Here is a 27486-nt window from a genome sequence, read left to right on the forward strand (position 1 = left end):
CCTTTTGAGGATGAGGTGGGGTGTCCTGAGCTTCTGCTGCTGAAGAAGACATTTTTGTTTTGAAAACGCGCAGGGCGGTGCGCTGAACAGAGCGAGCGAGGTAACTAGGCAACGAACCTGGAAGTGGAGCGCAGTGCAGGGCAGACAGCAGCGGGCAGATAACTATCTTGTTATCTTTAATATCTCCTGCCCTTTTTGTTCATTATTGTTGGCTCAGTGGTCACTCATGAGCGCAGGAGGTGTTTGTTTGTGTGTGACAGACATGCATGGGCTGGGCGCATCGCCGCCCGCCACCGGAGCCGCGGGTCGCGCGGGGTCACCCCATGGGACAATTGTGAAATACGGAATAAACTGCATCAAAGTTTAATTCCCAATTACGGAACGATTCCGTATTTCAAGGGACGGGTGGCAAGCCTACCTATGCTACCTATGAACATCGTGGTACTGTACTATCTTTACCTAATTAACAGCAAATGGTATTTACGTGTTGTTGTGATTCATTTTAATTTTTTAAAAAAGAAAAATAGTAACTTGACCTATAAAAGGCTAAACGAAATCTAATGATGCAGGCTTCACTACTGTTATGATGTCTAGTCGTCAAACTTCTGGCCAAACCAAAAGTTTTCCTTCGAGCCGGATTTGAACCAGCGACCTAAGGATTTCAGCATACTTCCTCTACAGTCCTCCGCTCTACCAACTGAGCTATCGAAGGATATTTTAATCTTGGCCACGATGACTATCTTAAAATATTTGACCCAAGAGTGTACGTGAGGTTAGGGACAACAAAACGTTTCGATTTACATACAAATTCGTGCAATTTCCTCGCCGTTGGAACATAAACTTCTTTGACGCACACAAATGTTCAAAGTGGGGAGGAAGAAAAAAAAATCAATTAATAAAATTAATAAAATTAAATTAGATATAAAGAATACAAAATACCAAATTATGTTAAAAAAATAAATAAATCACAATATCTGGCACAAAAAGGCAACCCAAAATCTTACAAAAAGATCTCCTAAAAATAAGCAAAACTGAATAACTTCAAATTCCAGAAGAAATAATAAACTGACAAATATTATTAAAAACCTGACATTTAGAAAAGCTGCAAAAACTGCAACATATAAAAAATCAAATCTAAGAATTCCAAAATACGACACAAAAAACTGATCATTTTGATCTGCAATATAATTTCTGGTGTGGTTACACAGCACATGTCAAGTTTTGTGTGTTCAAATAAACAAGTATCACAAAGCAGCTAAGGATTGAAATCTGATTTATTAGATGGTGGTGCACTTCTGGTGTCAAAGTGCTTGCGTAGATTTTCTCTGGGTGCTCCAGCCTCCTGCGATTTTCCAGGAGCATTCAATTTAGCGTCTCCATTTTCCATCGGCGTCAACATCGGCATGAACGTTTGTTTGCAACAAAGTCTCATTCATAAACTTTTAATGGAAATAAAAACAATCTGTGAAAACTGGTTTGTCAAAATAATTTCTATATTTTTTGGTAAAGCAAATGCAAAACAGTTACTGGAGATGATTGACAGGTGTGGGAAGTGAAAAGTACAATTTAGTTGGGGATGGTAGGAAACTTTCCGCCTTTAAGGTCTGCCAGTGTGCAGACGGTTCAACTTTAATAGTCAAATATCCAAATGAATTACAATCACAAGCAACAGCTACAGTATGACTCCAAGACAAAAAAAACCATACACAACGCACAAAAAAGTTCTTTATCCGGGGATGCGCCAATCTCAGCGGCCGTCTCCCGACGTCCCGAGACTGTTCTGGGTTTTCCCCCAATGAGCCGAACTTTTTCCGCGTAGTATACGAAGGAAGCGAGTAAAATAAAATACAAACTTCTCAATTTAAAAAAATGTACAGGAATTACAGAGATAAAAACTGATACCTGAAAATGGATTTGCCAAGTTGTGTTCTAAGAGCAAAAAAATGCACTTGGCTTAAGAGTAAATATTTACACGTTATTTATACAATGTGGGAATCCGGGCGGATTGTGACTATGTACATTGAAAGCAGGTTTGGAGCAAACTGAAATGTCTTGTCTGGAATTTTTTTAACATTTTAGTGAGAAGCTTCCCACTAGACAAAATGTGCTGCTTAAAAGCCATTTTACCCCACGTTGTTGGCTGACATCATTAAAAATCCTCACAAGTTGCTCTCGGCCACCGATTTTCTTTTTTCTTTCTTTCTTTTTTAAATTACAGCAGTGCCGATGGCTTTCAAGTCTTTCCAAAAAATGTGCCTGCACCTCAAACTCCTCTTGCCAAGAAAAAAATAATGTGCATATTGCATAGAATTAATGCGGTTTGTGTTTTTTCTTCTTATGTTTTTTGTCCTTTTTCTTGCTGGAACATTTGACACAGAACCACTGCTGGTCTGTGGGGGGTGCCGTCAAAATCCCCACGCAAAGCCTGAAAACAACAAAACAGGACCATTAACATCAAATGCTGCCGACAAAATACGTGGCACAATTTAAAGGAAAAACAACACTCTTATCAAGTGCAGCCAAGCAGAAAGAATCTTGCTGATCTAAATTGGAAAAACACTGATGTGTAATAACGGAGGAAAACATAAATAAAAGCCAGTATTTCTCAGAAGTGGTTGCCTAATACGTAGGCAAACATTTTATCAGTGTGCTTTTTTTTTAGCCAAACAAATACATTTTTTAGTAGTTCTCCCCACCAAATTAAAAAAATATCAAAACTTTTCTTTCCAGACTAATAAATTACCGTAATTTTCGCACTATAAGGCGCACCTGACCATAAGCCGCACCCTTCAAATTTGGCATGAAAGCAGCATTCGTTCATAGATAAGTCGCACTGGACTATATGCGCCGTAGTTGTCCTCACTGTATTATGGTATATTTACATCAAAAGATATGAACCGGTAACACGTTATTTGACAGCTGCATCAAATGAACCTCCATGAAGCTTTGAACCAATTGGTTGCATTGCTTAACAAGCTTCATTTGGCCATCACTGCTCCCCTTGGAGGGGACAGTCAATAGAGGCGTGCGAAATTTCCGATTCTTAGATTATTCACGATTCGGCCGTGGAAGATTCGAGAACGATTCACAAACATTCAAGTTACAATTATTTAATTATAACAGGTAAAGCGGAAATAAAACACAGTCAGCACGACGCAATGAGGAACGCACAGAGAGTAAATATGTTCAACTCATGCCGCTAGATAAAAAAAAAACAATAATACCTGACTGCGGCAGACAGCCACTACAAACAACGCCCAGTTGCTAGTTTCTACAAACATACAGCCACATACGGTTACGGTAGATATCACATACTAGAATATGTAGAACTAGATGCGAAATGACAGATGACGACAGCGTTAGAACATGTATAGAGAACAAGATGCGAAATGACAGACTTGCCGGCACTAGTAAACAGCTGCCATCTTAAAGCAGTCAACTTCTCTGTTGTAGCGAACCTAATTACTTTTTATCTAAAATACTCCTAAATCGGCAAAATCTTGACTTGAATCCATCTTTAAATGATGAAACAGTTTTAAAACTTTGACATGTCAAAAGTAGACAGAAGGGAAATTATGGAATAACGGGAGCAATTTTAACAACTTTAATGGTTGATTCACAACATTAAATTAATTGAAATGAATAGTTTAAAGCTGCTGATACAGAATGGGGCCTTGAGTATTGCATTTACTGTTTTGAACTGTTAACTTGATACTAAAATAGTCGTTTATTTAAGCCTGAGAGGATTTTTGAACAATTTTGGAACTAATGTACAAAACATTAAAGGGGGGGGGGGGTGCATCAGTAATATATTTTAATCGAATCGGAGCCTCTGAATTGAATCGTTAGTTGCCCAAAGATTCCCACCTCTGTTAACCACAGCTGACAACTGCTTTCAACGCTGTTGACTTCCAACATGCCCCCTAGCATGCACTGTAGCGCAACAGATGTAAATAACAATCAAAATTCATGTTCTGTGCTAATTATTTCTTCAGTTGCTGTTCTATTTATTTCATTAATTGCTAATTGTGGTATTTGGTAACACCATGACAGTGGTGCCATAAGACTGTCATTAGACAATCATAATTATGACATGAAACAGTCATGAGCTTTAATGAATGCTTATAACAGATGTCATTTATTGTCATCTGGCAAATTATCTCACTTTTGAATGGTTGTAAAAGATCCAAGCTGGACATAAATGGAGTTAGTGACATAATTTGCCGGATGACACTTAACGACATCTATCATAAACATTCAGTAATGCCCATGATAGTGTCATGTCATAATTATGACGGTCTTATGTAGGGTTGGACATCGAGCATTGATGGGGACCGGTTCCAACACTCCGATGCTCCCGGAATCGTTCGAATTTTATAATTTCGGTTGCTTGTTTCAATGCCTTGGCCGCCGAGCGGAAATAAATTGCTCGAGTTCAAAGAATGATATTTATGTACAAGTTAAAATTAGCCCTGTGAGAAGTTTGATTAATTCATTCATTCAATTTAAAAACTCATCGAGAAGTTAAGACTTAAATATAAACTATGCAATTTTATTTGACCCTGCATTTTTCTTTTGGACCCTGCCTCTTAAAAGAATCGGAATCGATAATCGTTCGGAACCGGAATCGAAACGCGGAATCAGAAACGGAACCGGAATCGTTCAATTTCAAACGATGCCCAACCCTAGTCTTATGACAGTTTTATGATGCCGATGTCAAATGGACTGCTACCTATTAACCCATATACAGTGCCTTGCAAAAGTATTTGGCCCCCTTGAATCTTGCAACCTTTCGCCACATTTCAGGCTTCAAACATAAAGATATGACATTTAATTTTTTTGTCAAGAATCAACAACAAGTGGGACACAATCGTGAAGTGGAACAAGATTTATTGGATAATTTAAGCTTTTTTAACAAATAAAAAACTGAAAAGTAGGGCGTGCAATATTATTCGGCCCCTTTACTTTCAGTGCAGCAAACTCACTCCAGAAGTTCAGTGAGGATCTCTGAATGATCCAATGTTGTCCTAAATGACCGATGATGATAAATAGACTCCACCTGTGTGTAATCAAGTCTCCGTATAAATGCACCTGCTCTGTGATAGTCTCAGGGTTCTGTTTAAAGTGCAGAGAGCATTATGAAAACCAAGGAACACACCAGGCAGGTCCGAGATACTGTTGTGGAGAAGTTTAAAGCCGGATTTGGATACAAAAAGATTTCCCAAGCTTTAAACATCTCAAGGAGCACTGTGCAAGCCATCATATTGAAATGGAAGGAGCATCAGACCACTGCAAATCTACCAAGACCTGGCCGTCCTTCCAAACTTTCTTCTCAAACAAGGAGAAAACTGATCAGAGATGCAGCCAAGAGGCCCGTGATCACTCTGGATGAACTGCAGAGATCTACAGCTGAGGTGGGAGAGTCTGTCCATAGGACAACAATCAGTCGTACACTGCACAAATCTGGCCTTTATGGAAGAGTGGCAAGAAGAAAGCCATTTCTCAAAGATATCCATAAAAAGTCTCGTTTAAAGTTTGCCACAAGCCACCTGGGAGACACACCAAACATGTGGAAGAAGGTGCTCTGGTCAGATGAAACCAAAACGGAACTTTTTGGCCACAATGCAAAACGATATGTTTGGCGTAAAAGCAACACAGCTCATCACCCTGAACACACCATCCCCACTGTCAAACATGGTGGTGGCAGCATCATGGTTTGGGCCTGCTTTTCTTCAGCAGGGACAGGGAAGATGGTTAAAATTGACGGGAAGATGGATGCAGCCAAATACAGGAACATTCTGGAAGAAAACCTGTTGGTATCTGCACAAGACCTGAAACGGACGGAGATTTATCTTCCAACAGGACAATGATCCAAAACATAAAGCCAAATCTACAATGGAATGGTTAAAAAATAAACGTATCCAGGTGTTAGAATGGCCAAGTCAAAGTCCAGACCTGAATCCAATCGAGAATCTGTGGAAAGAGCTGAAGACTGCTGTTCACAAACACTCTCCATCCAACCTCACTGAGCTCGAGCTGTTTTGCAAGGAAGAATGGGCAAGAATGTCAGTCTCTCGATGTGCAAAACTGATACAAAACATACCCCAAGCGACTTGCAGCTGTAATTGGAGCAAATGGTGGCGCTACAAAGTATTATCGCAAGGGGGCCGAATAATATTGCACGCCCCACTTTTCAGTTTTTTATTTGTTAAAAAAAGTTTAAATTATCCAATAAATTTTGTTCCACTTCACGATTGGGTCCCACTTGTTGATTCTTGACAAAAATTAAAATTTTATATCTTTATGTTTGAAGCCTGAAATGTGGCGAAAGGTTGCAATGTTCAAGGGAGCCGAATACTTTTGCAAGGCACTGTAAATCGACAAATACGCCGCACTGGACTGTAAGCCGCATGACTCAAAATGAAGGAAAAATATAGCGTCTTAGAGTCAGAAAATTACGGTACCAAAAATCAAAACTGAACAGTATTCCGTTTTACAAGAAGAAATTCACAAGGTTTGAGGAAATTGATTAATTAACTTTCTGGAGAAGATAACTACTGAATTATATCAGGTCTCCAAGTCTGTCTTTTTCACATCTTAATTACTTTTGATGCTAGAACAGTTTGTCTCTCAAATGTTTGCATACACTGAACGGGTATTATTTGACTGGATTCACTAATAAAAGGAAAGACAAATGAGGCTACCAAGTGCACATGAATATATGCAGCCAAATGCTCACAGGCTTATTTGAATATGCGATTGGTGGACGAGATCAGTTATATTTTTGGTGATCTACCGATCCCACAGAAGTTATGAAATAGTCCCCGATCGGCCAATCACTGCATCTTCAATTAATAGCCATTATTACACGAGTCCATCAGTGTGCTGTATGTGTGTGGGTGTAACCGATGTGATAAAATGGTCGCTCTTGTATGCGTTGTCAATTTTCGTGTTTAAATGCAATTTTTTTCCATTATCAGAAATGTAGGAAATTTTTTATTTGCATACTTAAATACTTATATTTGGTAGGGATGTTTTCGATCCGATCACATGATCGGACACGATTTCCGATCATTTTCAGAAGATTGGAATCGGCAAAAAAAAAATTTGGTTTTTAAAATGTATTTAAGTATTAACTCATTGGCTGCTATTGATGACAACAGACGTCCAATTCAATTTGACAGGTAGGCCAGGCAGCGATGATGACTCCTGGCCCGTCCCATTTGAAATGGATTTGATGTCTACAACTGTCAATGGCGGTGAATGAGGTAAGGACTACAATCCAGAGGTATAAGGACATTGCAAAAAATACAAATATACACAGCACGTTTTATACTACAGTGGTACCTCTACATACGAAGTTAATTCGTTCCAGGACCCTGTTTGTAAGTCGAAATGGTCGTATGTCGAGCAGGATTTTCTCATAGGAATACATTATAATTCCATTAATTCGTTCCACACCCCAAAATCCTACACTAAATCCTTACTAAATACTGCTGGTACTATTACAAATGGCAGTTATACATAGCAAAACAAATAATTTATAAATAAAAATCTGAATAATAATAATAATTCCTGTAATAATGTAACGAATCGAGTTCTAATGTGGCAGACGTTTTTTGCTGTACCTGAACACACCGTGCCCGAGAGCGGTGAGCTTAAGAGTTTCACTTTCATTTTCAATGTTTTCTTGAGAACACCGTCAACTTTGGCGGTCAAGAGGCATTTTGTGTTGAATAAGTTATGAAATAAATGATAAAAACATGACGAAGCGGGTGATTTCTTTGGCGAAGTTACCACAATAATAATTGTCAGCATAACTTTTAAAAACTGGTGAACAATGGTCGGAGAAGGACCGTGGAGATGTAATGTTGAGCCAGTTCACTGATGCGCGCTCCACGCTCATATTTTTCTATAATTTGCATCTTCATTTAAAAGGTAAGCGTTACCTTTTTCCTTGTTTCACCACCTTTACCAACCTTTGTTGATTTCTCACACAAGAAATTCCACCGTGCGTTTGTCTGCGGTGCTGTCATGTCTTCGTATTTCGAGCATGTCGTCGGATGTAGAAACAAATGGCAAGTCAAATTTTACGTCGGATGTCGAAAAGATCGTGTGTTGAAGCGATCATATGTCGAGGTACCACTGTATATACATCGTAATTTTCGGAATATAAGTCACGCCCACCAAATTTGACTCGGAAATAAGCTGCACCGGACTATCAGCCGCACCTGTCCTCAAGATATTATGGGACATTTACACCAAGAAATATCAACATTAACACTTTATGTGACAGCAGCGTCATAAGACTTGACCGATGTCATTACTGTAAGTGTCATCTGGCAAATTATCTCACTTTTGAATAGATGTAAAAGATCCACACAGGACATAAATGGAGTTAGTGACAAAATTTGCCAGATGACACTTAATGACATCTATCATAAGATTCATTAATGCCCAAGACAGTGTCAAATCATAATTATGACGGTCTCATGACAGTCTTACGACACCGCTATCAAATAAAGTCTTACCTATTAACTCAGATAAATCAAGAAATAAACCCCACTGGACTATAAGCCGCAGGATTCCAAATGAGGAAAAAGTAGCAGTTTATAGTCCGAAAATTACTGTATATATATTCACACAACTGAAACTTCGCAGAACAAAGAGGAAAATGTCGAGCGACAGCAAAAAAAAAAAAAAAAAAAAAAAAAAGTCAAAAAAATCTCAACCAAAACAGATCAAAAACATTGGAAGACCAGCTTTATTTTTATTTAGTTTATTCATGTAAAACAAAATACCGAAACATTCCTTATCAATGTTATTTGTGAATTTTCTCCCACTTTGTTGAAACCACTGCTACAATAATAACCCTTTAATATGGCTATTATGTTGGATGTGCTTTTTTTTTTTCTTCCCTCAAAACATTTCCTGAAGTATCGGCTCAAGACTGCGTATCGGCAGATCATCAAAATCAGGTGATCCGGACTCACATTTAAAAAGGTGATTGGGACATTCCTAATCCTAGGTATTGTCTTTCCCTTTAAAGTGATAAAGTTCTTATTCTAAACTCATTGGCTACCATTGATGGAGATAGACATCCAATCCATTTGGAGCGTGTGTGTTGGCAGCAATCTTTGGATGCCAGCCTCTTCCAATCCAATTAGACTGAACATCAATCACCGTCAATAGTAACCCATACTTCAATGAGAGATGGAAGCCCACTTACCAGTGATACCAGTCGTCACAGTCGTCACATCCAATCATAGGGCTGCCATCATCCGGCTTGTCGCATCCGGGACAGATCCAGATCTGATTTCCCCACTCATCTCGAATCTAAAACGGATAACGTGCAATGTCAAGGCACAGCTTTGAATGCTTACGTCATGCGCCATTTATCGCGTTCGGGTGCTACTCACCACGTATGTGCTGACCGTCTCAGTGACCACACTGCGAACAGGCGTCTTGAGGGAAGAAGAGGGCGAGAGCAGAGGGGCCGGAGAAAGCAGCGACGCCGATGACGGCGCGGGAGCCGGCGGCAGCGGCGAGGGGGGCCCGGGCACACACGGCGGGGGCGGCAACAGAACTGGAAGTGGCGGGGGCGACCGGGGACGATTCGCTGGGGTGGATTTCGGGGCAGGCGTCTTGGGGGTTTGGGATTTCGCTTCAGAGTTGGGAACCACCTTGCTTATAACACTGGGGGAACACACATATATTGCAACTTTATGAATAAATAGAACAAACATGATCCTAGGGCTAAAGGCCCTAAAGGGCTAGTGCCCTTTATGCAACAGACTGAAAAAATATATTTCAATCTGCCACACGAATCAGCAGTGAAAATAAAGAGCTGTGCACGAATCGGCGGTGACTCCATTTGTAATTTGAATGGGAAAACTATCAGTGTATCCAAAATGAGATTGAACTGTGTATTTAAGGGAGAAAGTGAGTTGCCCGTCCCCGCCGTGAACGTACGTGAGGAAAGAATAACAGGATCCTTTTTTAAATTCAGAAAATAAATAAAGCTTGGAGGGGGGGGGGGAAAACTAAAGTCAGATTTTAATTCAGCAACCCAAAATTACGTGAGAAGTTTTTGCATCAATGCAACATTTGTCTTGTGTTTGGGTGCACTTCATCAATGCTGGAGTTTGACACAAGCAAGCAAAAGATTTAGGGCCCTTGCCCCTAAGATATTACTTGGAGCCCTATATTATTTGAAATATAGCAAAAAGACAGTACTGGTTTTTGATCTGGCCAATGTGTAAAATGCCTTGGGTCAACTGGGATTATAATCAGGACAGTGAATTAATAAAAATTAAATGTAAAATATATAAACATCTACTTTAAAATAAAACAAGCTCCAGGGTGAAAGTTGAGTTTACATTTGAGGGGTTTCAATCACTATAATAGAATTTTTAAAGTTAAAAAAAAAAAAAATCTTTTAAAATAGAATTTAAAAATTCAATGAAACTAAAAATATTTAAATAAAAAGACTGCATCAGATCACACTGAGCAATCACTGAGTATAATAAAAAAATAAAAATCTAATCATACTTTCGAAATAAACATTCAGATTACAAATACAGCTCAATAAAATTATAAAAATATATTTTTTACACTTCTAAACATAAAATCTACCCATCAATTTCCCAAACAGGGTAGCCAGACTGGAAAGACAACCAGCCTAATCACAACATAAAATCCACTCAGTTCAATAAAAACTAGCCTAAATTACCACCTCCTATTCAATACAATTTTTTTCCCTTACACAACTGCGTATATTTTCACAAAAATATTAGTCAATCTTGATGCGTATACTGCATCATAGCAGTGTCTGGTTTTGTCACTAATGTCAACCCCCCAGAGATGACACTGGTGAGTGTCATCTCCAGACTTGCTTGTTTTGTAACACACAGTAAGATTTGTTTTCTTATCTTAGCAAGAAAGAATAAGCAAAGTTGCTTTCCTTTGATTAAATCCAAAGGATATAGGTCTGAGTTTCAGTCAACAAAAACTAGACAAAGACAAATTTTGAAATGACTAAAATATGACAAAGATTAATTAGTATTATTGTACCAAAGACTTAAATGAAAATTAAAACGGCTGCTTAAAAGAACACTGATGGACATACAGTTTAGCTGTTAAAACTCATTGAAACAGTTCAATTTGTTCCGAATTTGATCGATCCACCTCACGCCGCAATGCATTTCTGTCAAATAGTACAGAAACTGTCACGCAGGTATCACTATTGTGCTGCACGCACCTGGCAGATTGGCACAGTGAAATAGTGACAGGAGAGTAAAAAAATAAATAAATAAAAGAGTGAGACAAAAACTCTGCTTACATTTTGTCCTGGCCACCCACTCGGAGCGTCAGTCGAGGAATGACCGGAGAAGGGGCTACAACTGGTGTGTCAGCCTTCATCTGTGGATGTGCAACATAAACAAGGAAAAAGGGCTATTAGAATACCAACTAATACCATTTTAGGGTTGAAAAGTGCTTGTTTTAAAAACTCTACTAAATATCACAAAATGCTGGAGTGACTGTGTTCAAATCATAGAGCTCCTTCAATTCAAAGGGATCCTTTTCATACACTAAGACTTCAGATGAAAAATTTTCTTTGAAAATGACTGCATTACATCACTGTGTAGAACTTCAACTTTCAGCAGCATTTAAAAAACAACAAAACTAACCATTCAATGTATAAGGCTGACTCAAAGTCTGGTATTTTGGTTCCCTCTAGTGGAATGTGGATGAACCATTATTACGTTTAACTCATTGGCCACCATTGACAATGACTGGATGGGCTAGCAATTCCAGTTCAAATGGACTGGACGCCTATCACCGTCAATGGCAGCCAAAAAGTGCGGGAAAGATCGAGTCAGACATCAAGTGGTCACCAGATGCCATTTTCGTCACAATAATATAAATTTTTTAAATCAGGAAAACACGTGGTAGAAAACTGTTTGCCATCCTCACAATTCAGTATTACATAGCTATCAGTCGTCACACAGATTTTGTAGAAATCTCGAAATTCATTTTACAATGTCTTGAAATCATCTTAAAATAAAACCTCACCCGAATATACGATTTCGATTGTAATGTTTAATGTATACCGTTTTTGTGGTGTCAATCAAATTTGAAAACTTCAGAATGATATGAAGGACAACATAAAACACTGGTGTCAAACTCAAGGCCCGGGGAGCACAAACTGTTAGTCACTTTTTGTGGGCCCCGCCAAAGTATGTCCAATACCTTCATGTTTCTCAATGCAGGAATCAGAAAATATTCTTTTTTGCTGAAAAAAAAATATACATATATGATGGAACACACAGACAAGGCTGAAAAAGCAGTTTCTGCTCTTGCACCCCTCTTTAAAACGAACTGCTGTATTTTACGGCAAAAGAACTGTTGTTTGCTAGAACAATGTCTATATGGTGCCATAGCAGATTCATGGCGCATTAAGCCCCCGAACTATTTTTAATTTGTCCGTTTTACCCTGGAGACCCGTTAACAGACAGGGTTAACCGCTTTTGTTTCAACGTGGCCGTGAAAAAAATAATTTTATTCGAAATGTCTGTCATTTTCAGCTTAGAATCATGAATTGATGTCTAACATTTAGTTTAAGAAAAAAAAACTAAAAAATTATTCACTCGCATATTTTAAACAAATTACGTCACAATGAAAAAAATGGCGTCTGTAAAAAAGTCACAGATATCTAACTATCACTTAATTATATATATTTTTTACTGTCGCATATTCCGATATTTTAGATGATAAATAATCGATCCAAACAAAGAAAAATTGGGGGAAAAAAAGTTTAAAAGGATAAATACATGAAAAATAAAATCTCAACCACTCCTTGATGTCTGCATCGCGACCCTTGATATATAACTGAGTTTCACCCATAAAATCCCCCCAAAATCCGGCTGTGGCTATCCACAGCTGTGTCTTCACACTCAGTGATACTGGCAACATGGAGTTTTTCGATCAAAAAGAGGTAAGTGCGCGATATCTCGTTAAAATCATGTCTTTAATTATGCTCTCTCATGCTCCAGTTAGGGTTTTGCTGTTTAATTTTTGTTATTAATTTTTTTAATTCCCACCTGTTAAAATTTCCCCCCCCCAATAAAATTGAGATTTTAAGCTTTCCAATGATGTATCACACATGTATATCGGACAATTTTGAGTTTGGCCAAATAGGAACTTCAAGTCACCTGAGTGTTTTCCGCCATATATATAATATATATAATAACTAAAGTGGGTGACTTGAAGTTCCGCTCGGAGACCCCCAATTTGGCCAAACTCAAAATTGTCCGATATGCATGTGTGATGCATCATTGGAAAGCTTAAAATCTCAATTTTCTGGGGGAAGAAAAATTTTGAACAGGAGGGAATTTAAAAAAAAAAAATTAAACAGCAAAACCCTATCTGGAGGTGAGAGCACGCGGGAGCATAATTACAGACGCTATGACTTTAACGAGATATTATCGCATACTTACCTTGCTTCGATCCAAAAACTCCATCTAGCATGTATCACCGAGTGTCAAGACACAGCTGTCAATGGCCACAGCTGGATTTCTTGAGGATTTTATGGGTGAAACATGGTAATATAACAAGGGTCGCGATGCAGAAATCGCAGACATCAAGGAGTAGTCGAGATTTTCATATATTTACCCTTTTAAATGTTTTTAAAAAATTTTTTTTGTTTGTTTGGATCGATTATTTATCATCTAACATATCGGACAAAATGAGACAGTAAAAAAAAAAAATAAATAAATAAAATAAATAAATAAATAAAAAATACAATTAAGAGATAGTTATGAGGTAGATATCCGTGACTTTTTTTTTTTTTTTACAGACGCCATTTTTTTTATGGGGACGTAATTTCTTTAAAAGTTTAAAATATGCAAGTGAATAATTTTTTAAGTTTCTTTTTCAACAAAGTATTCGACATAAATTGATGATCGTAATCTAAAAATGACATTTTGAATAATGAATATAATTAACTTCGTTTTATGGCTGGTTTGAAACAAAAGCGGTTGCGTGACGTCTGTAAACGGGGGTTTTCAGACTAAGACAAAAAAAAGTTCAGGGGCTCAATGCGCCATGAATCTGCGATGGCAGCATATAGACATATTGTTCTATCAAACACAACAGTTGTTTTGACATAAAATACAGCAGTTTCTTTTAAAAAGGAGTGCAAGAGCAGAAATGGCTTTTTTAGTCTTGTCTGTTTTCCGCTATATAAATATTAGTGCTGAAACGATTACTCGAATAACTCAAGTTCAAAAATTGATCGAGGAATTATATTCGCCTCGAGGAATCCTTTAATTTTGCCAGCTCTAAGCATCACGTTAGGCCCAGACTACTTTAAATGCGGCACAAGCCCCAAAGTAATGTACGTACAGAAGAAAACAACGGCGGATATATTTGATTTCAATGGATATAGAGATAACGACGAAGAACCGGACGAAAGCCAACAGAAATGTACCAAGAAAAGGCAGAAAATGTCAAAAGTGTGAGAGCATTTCAAGCTGGAGACCAAGATGAACACTGTTTCATGCATTCACTATAAGACAGCGCATAACACTACACCCGCCAGGCCCCGCCGACGCTTCCGCACCCCCAGCTGGACCCCGCGACCGATGACCGCCCCTGAAACCCAGGCGCCACAGTGTGACCTAGCCAAGCCGCCTGTCCACCGAAGGGGTTTACTCCGAGAGCAGAGGATCGATACTCGGGACACTGTAAAATTGACTTAACGCTAATAAATAAGCTGAACGTTACTGTACCTTGTTAACGTAACGTTGGCCCTGCAGAGTTCTACGTTTCTATTAATTATTACTACTGTCGATGCGTGGCTAATGTGTCTTTCGTACAGGCTTTATTTAATCGATAAAAACACAGCGCTGTTGAGTGATGAGGGTGTAAAATAAAAACATAATAAATAAAGCTAACTGTCAATTTTAGCTCTATAGTCATTGATGGATAAAACACCAAGTAGCACGGGTGCCTAATGTTGTCCAACACAGCAGGTATCATACATTTATTTTGAACACTGCAAAAATTCAAAATCCTATTAGGACTTACGATTTAGACTAAACTTAAAAATAGCTTTGGAATGGAAATTCAATTGGTACACGTGGGAAAAATACCCAACTTTTAAGTGATGTGTGTTATCAAGCGTAATGACAATTTTAGGTAAGATTTTTTTTTTTTTTTTTTTTAGATTTTTTTTTTAATGAAAGCAATGAATTTGTCGTTTTATTTTTCTGAGATGCAATTGTTGGCCGTTTGCAACAATGTACATCTAAAATATAGACATTGATCATCTACAAATGGTTCAATATTAGGTTAAAGGTCTTGTTTTCTCGTGTATATTTATTGCTGCTCTTTACCTTAAAAAAAAAAAAAAAAAAAAAATTTTTTTTAAAGTTTTATCCGATCACTCGATTAATCGATGAAATTTTCAGAATACTCAATTACTAAAATATTTGACAGCTGCAGCCCTAATATATACATACAGTATAAGAAATTGACCTTCTATGCTTTTTTTTTTTTTTTTAATCATTAATAATAATAAAGATAAAAGAATTTCCCTCTACTTTTGATAAAAAAAACAATGTAAATCAATAGAAAAAAATCATTTAACTCAATGACCGTCCTTGACAGCGATGTATGTCATATCCATTTGACGTGGGACCCTCCCAGTTCAAATAGATTTGACGGTTAGAATAGTGATACACTTAAATTCTGAGCAGAAAAATGAAAATCGCCACATAATTGGATGTCTATCATTGTCAGTGGCAATGAAAGAATTAAAAAAATAACGAATATTTTCAGTCTTTCCCCTTTATTAAATAATTTTAAATATTCATATTTACTAGTGAGGCTAAAAAAATGTAAAAAAAAAGAAAAAAAAAGAAAAAAAGATTTGGACCATTTTTAGGTCAACAATGTCTCCAAATGATAAATCGACTATCAAAATGATTGTCGATTCATTTGATAGTTGATTAGCCGGTTAATTGTGGCATGAATTGGGAGTGATTGAGTGATAGAAGAAAATAAAGAACCCAAAATAAAGACCTTCTCCAATCTCAGTCTCTCTTTCTCTTTCTCCTTCTCCCGTTTTTCCTTCTCCCGCTCCTTTTCTTTCCTTTTCTCCTCCTTTTCTCGCTCTTTCTCCTTGGCCTTCTCTCGCTCTTTTTCCTTCTTCTTTTTCTTCTCCTTCTTGTCTTTTTTCTTGTCCTTGCTCTTGCCATCCTGGAGGAGAGGCAACAAGGGCGGCATCATGGCCGGCAAGCGCTGGCAGGACGAGGGGCCGAAGAGAACGGGCACCTCCCCCAGGGCCGCGGGCATCCCGGGGGTCAGGATGGCTTGTTTCTGCCTGTCGTCCTTGTTCTTGTCTTTGCCTTTCTTCTCCTTTTCCTTCTTGCCTTTTTCCTTGTCTTTCTTTTTGTCTTTGTGCTTTTCCTTATCTTTCTTAGAGGTGCCGTCCCCGTCCTTGGTTTTCATCTTGACGGAGCCCTCGGTTAGCGCCGAGTCCCGCTGGCCCAAGAGTTCGTCGTCCTTCAAGCCAAACTCTTTCCAGAGAATCTTACCGTCCTTGGACAAGTCCTTGTTTTTGTTCTTCTCCTTGTTCTTCTCCTTCACCTTGCTTTTGTCCTTCTCTCGTTCCTTGTCCTTGGGCTTCTCCTTCTTCTTTAGTTTGGTTTTCAGCTCCTTCTTCAGCTTCTTCTTCACTTCCACCGCTGACATCTTGGTTTTCTCCTCGAAAGTTTTCAGCAACGGTTCGGGCGTCGGCGGCGAGGCCGACCCGGACGAAACGTACTCCTCGTGGTTGGGCGGTCGTACCGAGGGCCCGCCTTGGTGGACCTTGCGGATCACTTCGTTGATGGAGTCTTCCATGGTCCACTTTCCCGTGCCCAGCTGCAGGTGAAGCGGCGTGGACGTGGAGAGCCCACCGCCCGGCGGGGCTTTAGGCGTAGCCGGGTCCATGATGGTCAACCTCCTGGGGCTGGAGAAGCCGTTGCTGTCCGAGTCAGAGCCCGAGGAGAAGGCAAAGGGGTCGGGCTCACGTTCGGAACGTGCTTTGGCAATCACGGCGCTGATAGAGTCCTCGATGGCACCGTTGTCGGGCTCCGCTTTGAGGAAAGAGCTTCCGTCAGGTTCCTTGTTGTCCACATTGTGCCGCATGTGGATGTTTTCCTTGCCCATGCGCTCACTAAGTACAGATAACGGCAGTTTGTAAACACCGTCCGTCTTACTCGGCGGTTGAGGTGGTTTGGCTGCCGCAGTCTTTGGGCTTTTGGGACTTTTGGGACTCTTGGTCCTGGCTGGAGATTTTTTCCTCTCCTTGGAAGTTTTAGGTGGAGAATGAATGGGACTGCCAGCACCCGAGGAAGGAATGAGCCCTTTTGGGGACTTAGTTCTTTGCCTACCAGGCGAGGAGACTTTCGTCTTTCTTCCTGGGGTGGTGAGGGCCTTTGCATCGGGGTATTTTGGTGTGATAGGCTGAGGTCTGAATGATGGCAGCGCTCCTGGTGGCGTTTCGGGCGACAGTGGATCAAGGCTATCGTGGGAGGGCAGCATGCCCGGAGGAGGCACGCGCTGAGGGTTGAGGGAAGTGAGGGGTTCGCGGGGTTCCACGCCCCACTCGGGGCTGAGACCGGGAAGCATGCGTGGCCTCTTGGATGTGGGCATCATGCCTAGGGCCTCGTCAGGACTGTCTAGGGGTCTCTTAAGCGGGTGGTTTTCGTCATTGACAGTCTCTTCGTCATCAAAGTCCTCCTCGTCCTCCTCCATCGCCACCTGCATTGCTTCGGCTGATGTGCCCATGTCGGGAAGCACCTCCTCCTCCTCTTCTGGAAAACAAACAAGGCATGTGTAAAGTGAGGTACATGCATACCGACAATCAGGCCTAATCGCATTGCGAAGTAAGAAAAAGCAAAGGTCTTCCAATTTGAAAATGCTGTTTCTACAGACAAGCGAGATTCAGCTCGACACTACGGCCACAAAATTACGTTACCAATTACGTTTCTATAGAGCTTCGGGTAAAACCCAATAGTATTGATTGATCCAGCTCAAGACACAACAGGACCAGTATTGTGATACAGATACAATTTAATTATTAAGCTCGATAGCTCATCAAATTGCTAAAACAAATGTTTCATGAATTTCATGTGTCTCTGTGACAATTAATGTAAATGTTGTAATACACTGGCAGGCCAAAAGTATTGGTACCTCTGCAATTCTGTCAGATAATGCTCCATTTCTCAATGAAAATGATTGCAATTACAAATGCTTTGGTAGTAATTGCTTCATTTATTTTGCTTGCAATGAAAAAACACAAAAGAAATGGAAAAAAAATTAAATCATGGAAAAAAAAACCCAAATCATTATCATTTTACATAAGACTCTAAAATTAGGCTGGACAAAAGTATTGGCACCCTTTGAAAAAGCATGTGATGCTTCTCTAACTTTTGTAATTAACAGCACCTATGGGACATAACAGGTAGATGCAATAATAACTAAAACACGATTGCAGCCAGTTAAAATGGATTAAAGTAGGGCTGTCCCAAACGACTAATTTTCTCCCGATTAGTCAGCCGACTATTTTTACGATTAGTCGACTAATCTAATAATTAAAATTTTTTTTAAAAACTAATTTAGCAATTACATTTTTGTTGACGCTTATCAATTCACACAAAACATATTGGAACACTCAAATTATCTATTAAAGTACAAATAAACACGTAAATAACAATAATAAATCACAAATAAACAATGAGTTCAAATGCTGATAGAATTAAATAGTGTACCATCCCGATTGAAAAGATGGTCTCAAACTGATGGTTTACAACTTTTATTCCATCCTTGATGTAAACACACCGTAAGAGCTACGGTGCACACAAATAAAGCAACACAATTAGAAATTAACAAAAACTTTTCACCTTTTTCCTGTTAAACCTTATTTATATATCAATGAATTGCCTATATGAATTGCCTTTACCTTAATTTATTACCTTATCATTGACAATCTCTCCCATGAGTGCAATCGCTGTATATACTGTATATATTTATGACCTTTTAACCTTATATAATTTTCTATACCATAAAATAAAGCATAACATGAAATAAACCTTTCAATTAGCATTAAGAACAATACTAATAGCACTTATAGGCCCATTGTCAATGAAACATTATTATTTAGTGAGGCGACAGCACCCTCTGGTGTACAAAAAATGAAAAAATAAAAAATAAAAATTACAAACTGGGTGAAGCCGCTTGAGGTGTTTATTCACGGCCGACGTGCAGCCAAGCTTGGCATTGAAGAGACAGGACAGAAGAGTGTACTCTCCTTTGTTTTTTTTAAATAAGTCTATGTTTTGGACTCTCTGGTGCACTTTTTTTGGCTTTGTGCCGCTTTCCCCGCTTGAAAACAGAGCATCCGACATTCTAACTTTCCACGCATATATTTTTTTAACCCTTCATTAACCGTCGACGGGATGTTGTGCTCGTCGACGGATTTACGTCATCGATGACGTCGACTATGTCGACTAGTCGGGACAGCTCTAGATTAAAGTTGACTCAACCTCTGTCCTGTGTCCTTGTGTGTATTGTACCACATTGAGCGTGGAGAAAACAAAGAAGACCAAAGAACTGTCTGAGGACTTGAGAAGCAAAATTGTGAGGAAGCATGGGCAATCTCAAGGCTACAAGTCCATCTCCAAAGACCTGAATGTTTCTTTGTCTACTGTGCACAGTGTCATCAATAAGTGTAAAACCCATTGCACTGTGGCTAACCTCCCTAGATGAGGACGGAAAAGAAACATTGACGAGAGATTTCAACGAAAGATTGTGCGGATGATGGATAGAGAACCTTGACTAACATCCAAACAGGTTCAAGCTGTCCTGCAGTCCGAGGGTACAACTATGTCAACCCGTACTATCCGTTAGCATCTGAATGAAAAGGGACTCTATGGCAGGATACCCAGGAAGACCCCACTCCTGACCCAGAGACATAAAAAAGCCAGGCTGGAGTTTGCCAAAACTTACTTGAGAAAGCCAAAAATGTTTCGGAAGAATGTTCTCTGGTCAGATGAGACAAAAGTAGAGCTTTTTGGGAAAAGACATCAATATAGAGTTTACTGGAAAAAAACGAGGCCTTTAAAGAAAAGAACATGATCCCCACAGTCAAACATGGCGAAAGTTCCCTGATGTTTTGGGGTTGCTTTGCTACCATTGGCACTGGACAGTTTGACCGTGTGCGTGGCATTATGAAGCGGAGCCGGGCGGTATACCGAAAAATTACAGTTATCGAAATTCTTCACGATGACCGATGTAATTTTGACCATGTCGGTAAATTCGGTAATTTAATAAAACACGAAATAATAAGTCTTTTCATCCCGCTTTGACTGTGTTGTTCGGCTATGTTCATTCCCCTTTAAGAAAGCAGTCAGTGTGGTTACGTATGAAGTCACGTGGTTATCAGGAAATCAAACAAATAAAAGCCCGATAGGCTAACGCAAAGCGGCTAACGCTACAAGCAAACGTGATGGAGTTGGGCTTATGGGAGCTTTGAAAAAACTTTCACCCGACATTAAGTAGACCCTTGGCGGCCTCCAGACGGGCTTTCCCCCCTTGTCCTCCCTGGTTCTCACGATTTCAGGAGAGGGTGCTTTCAGTGCTTTTTACTGGTAGCCAGGCCACAGGCTAACACTGGCGGCTAACGCTACAAATGAACGTGATGGAGTCGGATAGCGGCTCTAACCTTGTCGAAACGGCTTAACTAAATGAGGGGATTGGGCACGGACTGCATCTAGAAATCAGTATGTCACGATTTTTTGTATCTCTGTGTGTGTGATTTCTATGATATCTCATATGATGGTTAAGCATTCAGCATAAAATATAATCCAACAGTGAAGCCTATAATATGGCCACAGCTATTTTTCTTTATGTACTTCCATAATTCTGTCATTACTGACATCATAAAATCTTAAATGTTTCTTTGACATGAGAGCAATATAGCTTTAAAGAGCATATGACACGAGAAAAAAAGGTCTTAAATGGCATTATTATGTGAATTAGAATCATATTTTGAGACGATTCGACTATATACAACAATTTAGCAAAGCACAGATGACGAGAAATTAGTCTTTTAATCTGCCGGTTAGCCACGCCTACCATTATAGGGCTTTAGCGTCCCCAACAGGTGGATGACGTCAGCGGTAGACTGGGCTCATCGGTTTTACTATTCAGCCCATTGAGGGGGAATTATTCAGAACGAGGAAAACGCGACGAATAGAGCCGCAAAATGTCATTGTTTCAGTCTCTCTACTCCAATATTTTTACAGGATATTCTTTTTATCCAAGTATTTTTCCCCAATGGCTATATAAATGGCTTGAGAAGGACCAGTCAGCCCGTCGAGGGGGAACTATTCACAACGAGGAAAACGCGATGAAGAGAGCGGCAAAATGTCATTGTTTCTGTCTCTCTACTCCAATATTTTTACAGGATATTCTTTTTATCCAAGTATTTTTCCCCAATAGCTATATAAATGGCTTGAGAAGGACCAGTCAGCCCGTCAAGGGGGAACTATTCACAATGAGGAAAACGCGACGAAGAGAGCGGCAAAATGTCATTGTTTCTGTCTCTTTACTTCAATATTTTTACAGGATATTCTTTTTATCCAAGTATTGTCCCCAATTGCTAAATAAATGGCATGGTCATGACAAATAACAGTCTTGTGCTTAATGGAATATGAAATAATAAAAATCCATTTATTCAGGACGACATGGCAAAGTTACTCCATAATGGTCCAAACTGTCGACTTCACCTTTACTGTCGCACCTCCCTAACGATAGTTTATGACACCTAAATCGGACATATGTCATTTCCCTTCCTTGGCTTCGGAGAATGTAAACAAACCAGAGGCGTGACAGCTAGCCGACATGCTAACCCGAACCGAGTGATGTTTCAAAGTCTTCGAAGTGGAAAATCACACATAACTATCCTGGATTATTTGACATGACGACCCGGTTGTCGATTGTCATCGCGGATCGGCAAACCGCCCGGCGGAGAGCAATTTACAGTTCGTTCCCCGGAGGAGGGTGGCTTGAGTTGTTGTGCAGCTAACGTGCTGCTGCTAATGAGCATTAGGAGAGCTTTTTACATGCCTATCAATGATCAAACGTAAGTAGTCCTTCATTTAAAGAAAGTTTGTAGTGTTTACTTTGTAATCGCTGTATTCGTATTTGACATAATACAAAACAAGATGTTTACTCACTTCCTCGTAAGTCCAATGGTCCCACAGTAAATATCCACGGTGAATGGGAACCTTTTGAAACTCCAAAAAGGCGCATACGCCTCTCCCTCATACAGAATGATTTTTCTGCAGCCGTTTGGCTGGCGTGATGCGAAAAATAAACGTATTAATGCGCAAAATCAGCTGAATTCTTCTTCCTCATACACAACAGTACACTGTAGCGTGAAGAGGACGTCTTCTACCGTACACGTCACAGCGCCCTCCTCCTCAATGCAAGACCGAAGCCGGAAGTCACTCATTTTCATGGCGCGGGATTCAAAAAACTAAATAAAAATAGCGATCTCTTCCACACACATCCAAGCGGCCCATATCATTCAGGGGCATAAAATACCGCGTGTATTATGAAATAAATATGCTTTTTCGTATCACAGGCACTTTAATGTGGTTATGTCTGTGTGGGGGGGTGCATGTATTAAAAAAAAGTATATTTATAGAATGTTTTTTTTTTTTAAATTCAGATTCTATTCTTTGTACAAATGACGCTGCTAAAATTAGGACACTATTGCACCATTTCCGTCATGGACATATTTCAGTCTAAGTTATAATTATGCACTTATAGCTCTGGAGCATGTATTTTTCCATTTATTTATTTTATTTATTAAATACACTCCGCGACCCTCGTGAGAATAAGCGGCATGGAAAATGGAAATATCTTTATACTGGAGTGCCAAGTCCAATTTCGTTGTTCACAATGTTCTGTTGTTGACAATGACAATAAAGATCTAGTCTATTTTAAATGCTCTGGGGGGAAAAAAAAACCTGAAACCTTGAAGTAAACACTTGTGTTGAGTAATTCTGTCATAGCAGCCATTAAGAATAAGTTGTCTGTTTGAAGTGTACTGTTCAAGCTGTAAGCCATTTGTGTTACAATCACATGTTTGCACAGTCGTCGTGTTGATTTTTATAATGTCGTACATTGTTCAAGTCATACAAGCTGTTATAAATGTTCATACTTGAATTCTTGTTGTTTACAAGAATTTTTTATATACTTAATGTTTAGAGCGCATGTACAATTGTTAAATTGAAAGCTGGTAAATAAATCAACGAGAAATGGTTAATTCGTATTTCATGCATATATTCAGATTTTCAAATTATGTAACAGTCCGCTTGGGCGAATTTATCGTCATTTATCGTTATCGAGGTAAATTTGCTCAATTTACCGTGATACGTACTTAAGGCCATATCGCCCAGCCCTATTATGAAGTCTGAAGACTACCAAAAAATTTTGCAGCATATTGTAGGGCCCAGTGTGAGAAAACTGGGTCTGCCTCAGAAGTCATGGGTCTTCCAGCAGGACAATGACCCAAAACACACTTCAAAAAGCACTAGAAAATGGTTTGCGAGAAAGCACTGGAGACTTCTGAAGTGGCCAGCAATGAGTCCAGACCTGAATCCAATAAAACACCTGTGGAGAGATCTGAAACTGGCAGTTTGGAGAAGGCACCCTTCAAATTTCAGACCTGGAGCAGTTGGCCAAAGAAGAATGGTGTAAATTTCCAGAAGAGCATTGTAAGAAACTCACTGATGGATAATGAAGCGGTTGTTCGCAGTTGTTTTGTCTAAAGGTTGTACTACCAAGTATTAGGCTGAGGGTGCCAATACTTTAGTCTGGCCCATTTTTGGAGTCTTGTGTAAAATGATAATGATTTTCTTCCCCCCCATTCTATTTTGTGTTTTTTCATTGCAGGCAAAATAAATGAAGATATTTCTACCAAAGCATTTGTAATTGCAATCATTTTCTGGGAGAAATTTAGCATTATCTGACAGAATTGTAGGGGTGCCAATACTTTTGGCCAGCAGTGTATCATCATTTAGTGTGATAAGTTTCATGCAAAACATATTGTCTTAAAAAAAGGTGTTAATCATGATACGCCTATATGTCATGATACGCCTATATGTAAGGCCATTTCTATGTACGCTGACAGAACTCACCTTCTTGTAAAGAGACCAGAGGCGGCATGTAATCCGGAATATAGTCCTTCCGTTCTTCGATATTGAACGTGCCAGGCTGAGGGAACTGCAGGACATTGTTCTTGCTAACAGGGAAGGCCGGCAACTGTTGGGGGAAGGCCACGGGCTCCAGGTTGTTGACATAATCGTCCAGTTCACTCAGAGATACCCCCAGCAGCCGGAAAGCCTGGCTCACGTCGTCCAGCACAGGATCCGTCCTTCCATCTGCCATGTCAATTCATTACAAGTTACTTGTAGAATGTGCATTAATCTGGATCAAATGTAGGAAGACTAACATTGTCAAAACAATAAATACTAAATTACTTTTGTACAGCAACAAAGTATTTCTACTTGGTTTCTCGCCACCAACTGACAAATATTAGTTGTTTAGGTTTTTGGCTGCAAAAAACTGACAAATATTAGTGGTTTAGGTTTTTAGTTGCAATAGAAAAAAATACAAATCATAAATCTGCCGATATTTACTAATGGTTTTACGTGGTAAACAGTGTTGTTTTCGTCAACAATAACTATAATGAATATATTTCGTCCACTAAGATTTTTTTCATGACGACGTGACGGTGACGAGCTAAAAATGTGGCTTGGGAGACTGGAACATAACGAGACGAATGGCAATTTTCGTCTGACAAGACTACGAGACGAAAATGCGACATCGTTTCTGTCATATGTTCACAATGCGTGACATTTTCATCTTGTACGTGGCAGTGTTTGGGTCGTGACACTCATGTGAGATGTGCTGTGCCTCTCCCTCCTCACCAGTGTTTAGGATGTGCGCTCCATCTTGCTTGTTTGGAAACACGATAAGATTGGTTTTCTTATCTTTGGCCACAGAGAATATGCATTGTTGCTTTAGCCTTAAAAGGCCTGTGCCGAGTGATCATCAGACGCTAAATGTAAACGTAGCACAAACGAATGGCACCTCTTCGGGTCCATTTTGAAATAAATGGGGGGGACCTGCGTGACGTAATCCCTCGAAATTAATATCTCAATATCTCAAAAACTATAGCAGCACTCACAAAAGTTTTTACAGCAAAGACATAGCACAAACTATTGACACAATTTTTAGCCATTTTAATCAAAATGGGAGGAGGGGCTGGTTGACCTCAGATTGACCTATAAATGAATTGTTAATATTTCAAAAACAATGGCAGCAAAAACGAATGATCTATTTTTTCTATAAATTTGCGACTGATAGGAGGCCAACTTCACGGCGGTATTCATATGATGTTTTCCAATTTCTCATCTACATCACTGTTTTACTAGTACTACTACATATAAAAATAGTTGGACATGGGTGCAATTACGTTCAAAGTTTAAAACAACGATCTAAAGATGTTTTTAAAAATGTGTTTTCCACCCTGTTGTGTTATGGGTCAAATTGACTGTTACAAATTGAACACTCTTGCTGCAGTGTTTCTACCCTCATGTTACGTTGCTGGTCAAATTGATCTATTTTTAAAGTTGAAAACCTTCCCCAACAACAGAAATCTTCCTTCTGGGTCATATCAAGTTGAAACCTATACAAAACACTTTTGCAATTTGAAGGACAACATAGTAAGAAATTGAATATTTATTAATTAAAAAAGTTGCTTACAACAAAACAAGAGCTTTAACATGTTTTCTAAAGTTCTCAACCCTTAGATTGATTCATTTGACTGATAATACCACCAAGTTAGTGCCCGTACAGTTGCGTTCACTAAGTACTGTACTTTGACAACTTTCCCTAGAGGGCGCTAGTCCGAGAACGTCAACGTGATCGTATACTCAAGCAAACGAGCAAAAAAAAAAGAGAAAAAAAAAAGAAAAAAAAGAAATAAAAAGCTCTGTGTGATGAGTAGTAACGGGGTCAACGCGAGATGCACTTACACAACTCCGAGTAGCGATGGCACACTCGGCCCATCTGCTGGATATATCGCTGCAGCACATCTGCCAGCAGGTCGCAGGCGGTGAGCTGAACGGCGTCCCAGCCCAGAGCCTGGCAGATCTGCGCCACCGACACACGCAGCAGCGAGCTGCCATAGCTCTCGCACATCGTCGTTCGTGCTCCTAAATCCCGCTCAATCCCGTCCCCAAAGCACGCGCCAGCTCGTCATGTTTCACCAATCGCCCGCTGGAGCGCGAGGAAAGCCTCTAAAGTGGCCAACTGGGCTCATCTACTTTGCTAAGTGTGTTGGCGCTTTTGCCAGAGTCGCCATCTTGCCTCGTTCGATAGACCCATCCCCGAAATGCTCACTGCGCATGCGCTTGAACACTGGCGGTTTGAGTGGGCCGCTGTCATGATGCCTTTGCATCAGCTGGGAATCCGGAAAACACTGTCTGGATTGTGCATTCGTAACTTCGTGGGTCTTCGCTCCTCGCTCCTCTGTTTACGTAATAGCGCCCCCCAACAGAAATCCCATCAGGGAGACGAGGAAGCAACAGAGGAGCGAGGGGGGAGGACGGATAAATGTTTGAAAAATAGAGACGATCGTTGCTAGATGGCGTCATGTCATGGAGACTGCAATTAAAGATGACGTCGCGTTTTGAATTTCGTTTGGCAGAGGTTTTTTGGTCAGATGTCCATCCTGACGCAGACACCATTTTAATGAGGTTCTAAGTGTACCTTTCTAATATATAATTTTTTAAAAAAGTGGCCTGGATAAAAATGATTTCAAGCCGTGGAATTGGCGTTTTCTACTTTCCCCAACAAGTCCATAGTCTGCGTTGTGTTGCCACGCCAAATTTCCTGACGATTAATCGCTGTAGTTCTTTCCGTTTGATTCAGTTATACAAAAAATTTCATTTTCACGCAGGTATCAATTTTAGTTCAAAAGTTCTACAATCGTCCTTTCCTTCACACAAATAAACTTTGTCACGTATTGCCCGCCTACTGCTTCTGATTTCTCGGGGGACATGAACGCAGCATGGCACTCACGTGATCTTAGAGACGAAGAAATGAAAACGCCAAATTAGTGGATAACTACTTACCAGAGTTACCGGTTATCAAAATTCGATAACATCGCTGACAAAGTGTCTGGAGTTGTTAAGCCTCAACGAGGAGTCGAGACTGCCAATTTGTGAGTTTAGCGGCGTCTACCATTTCCTGTTCTCACTCCCGCCGTGTGACGTCAAACCGGTCGACCGGAAGATGTCCAAAGTTTTTTTTTTTTTTTTTTTTAATTAACAAACAACAACAAACATTACAACATAA

The 27486-nt window shown here is 39.7% G+C and overlaps 1 protein-coding gene and 1 non-coding gene across 3 annotated transcripts; both read right to left on the reverse strand.

Moving 5' to 3' along the window:
* Positions 1 to 624: 624 nt before the first annotated feature.
* trnay-gua (transfer RNA tyrosine (anticodon GUA)) lies at positions 625 to 712 on the reverse strand. Its single transcript is given in 2 exon segments — positions 625 to 660; positions 676 to 712. It is a non-coding gene; the product is annotated as a tRNA-Tyr (tRNA).
* Positions 713 to 1256: 544 nt separating this feature from the next.
* taf3 (TAF3 RNA polymerase II, TATA box binding protein (TBP)-associated facto) lies at positions 1257 to 27417 on the reverse strand. 2 transcript variants are annotated; one of them, XM_057837872.1, is made up of 7 exons: positions 27264 to 27417; positions 24261 to 24503; positions 16087 to 17864; positions 11342 to 11421; positions 9420 to 9696; positions 9230 to 9336; positions 1257 to 2425 (listed from the first exon to the last, which is right to left on the reverse strand). In XM_057837872.1, exons 2-7 carry the CDS (start codon positions 24286 to 24288, stop codon positions 2311 to 2313), a joined length of 2385 nt encoding a protein of 794 aa, XP_057693855.1. In that variant the 5' UTR covers positions 24289 to 24503; positions 27264 to 27417; the 3' UTR covers positions 1257 to 2310. The 2 variants fall into 2 exon arrangements, with proteins under 2 accessions (XP_057693855.1, XP_057693854.1); XM_057837871.1 differs by lacking the exon at positions 27264 to 27417 and adding an exon at positions 26163 to 26534.
* Between the last annotated feature and the right edge of the window lie 69 nt (positions 27418 to 27486).

This window comes from Corythoichthys intestinalis, chromosome 5 (assembly GCF_030265065.1).
Source record: "Corythoichthys intestinalis isolate RoL2023-P3 chromosome 5, ASM3026506v1, whole genome shotgun sequence".
NCBI classification, from domain to species: Eukaryota; Metazoa; Chordata; class Actinopteri; order Syngnathiformes; family Syngnathidae; genus Corythoichthys; species Corythoichthys intestinalis.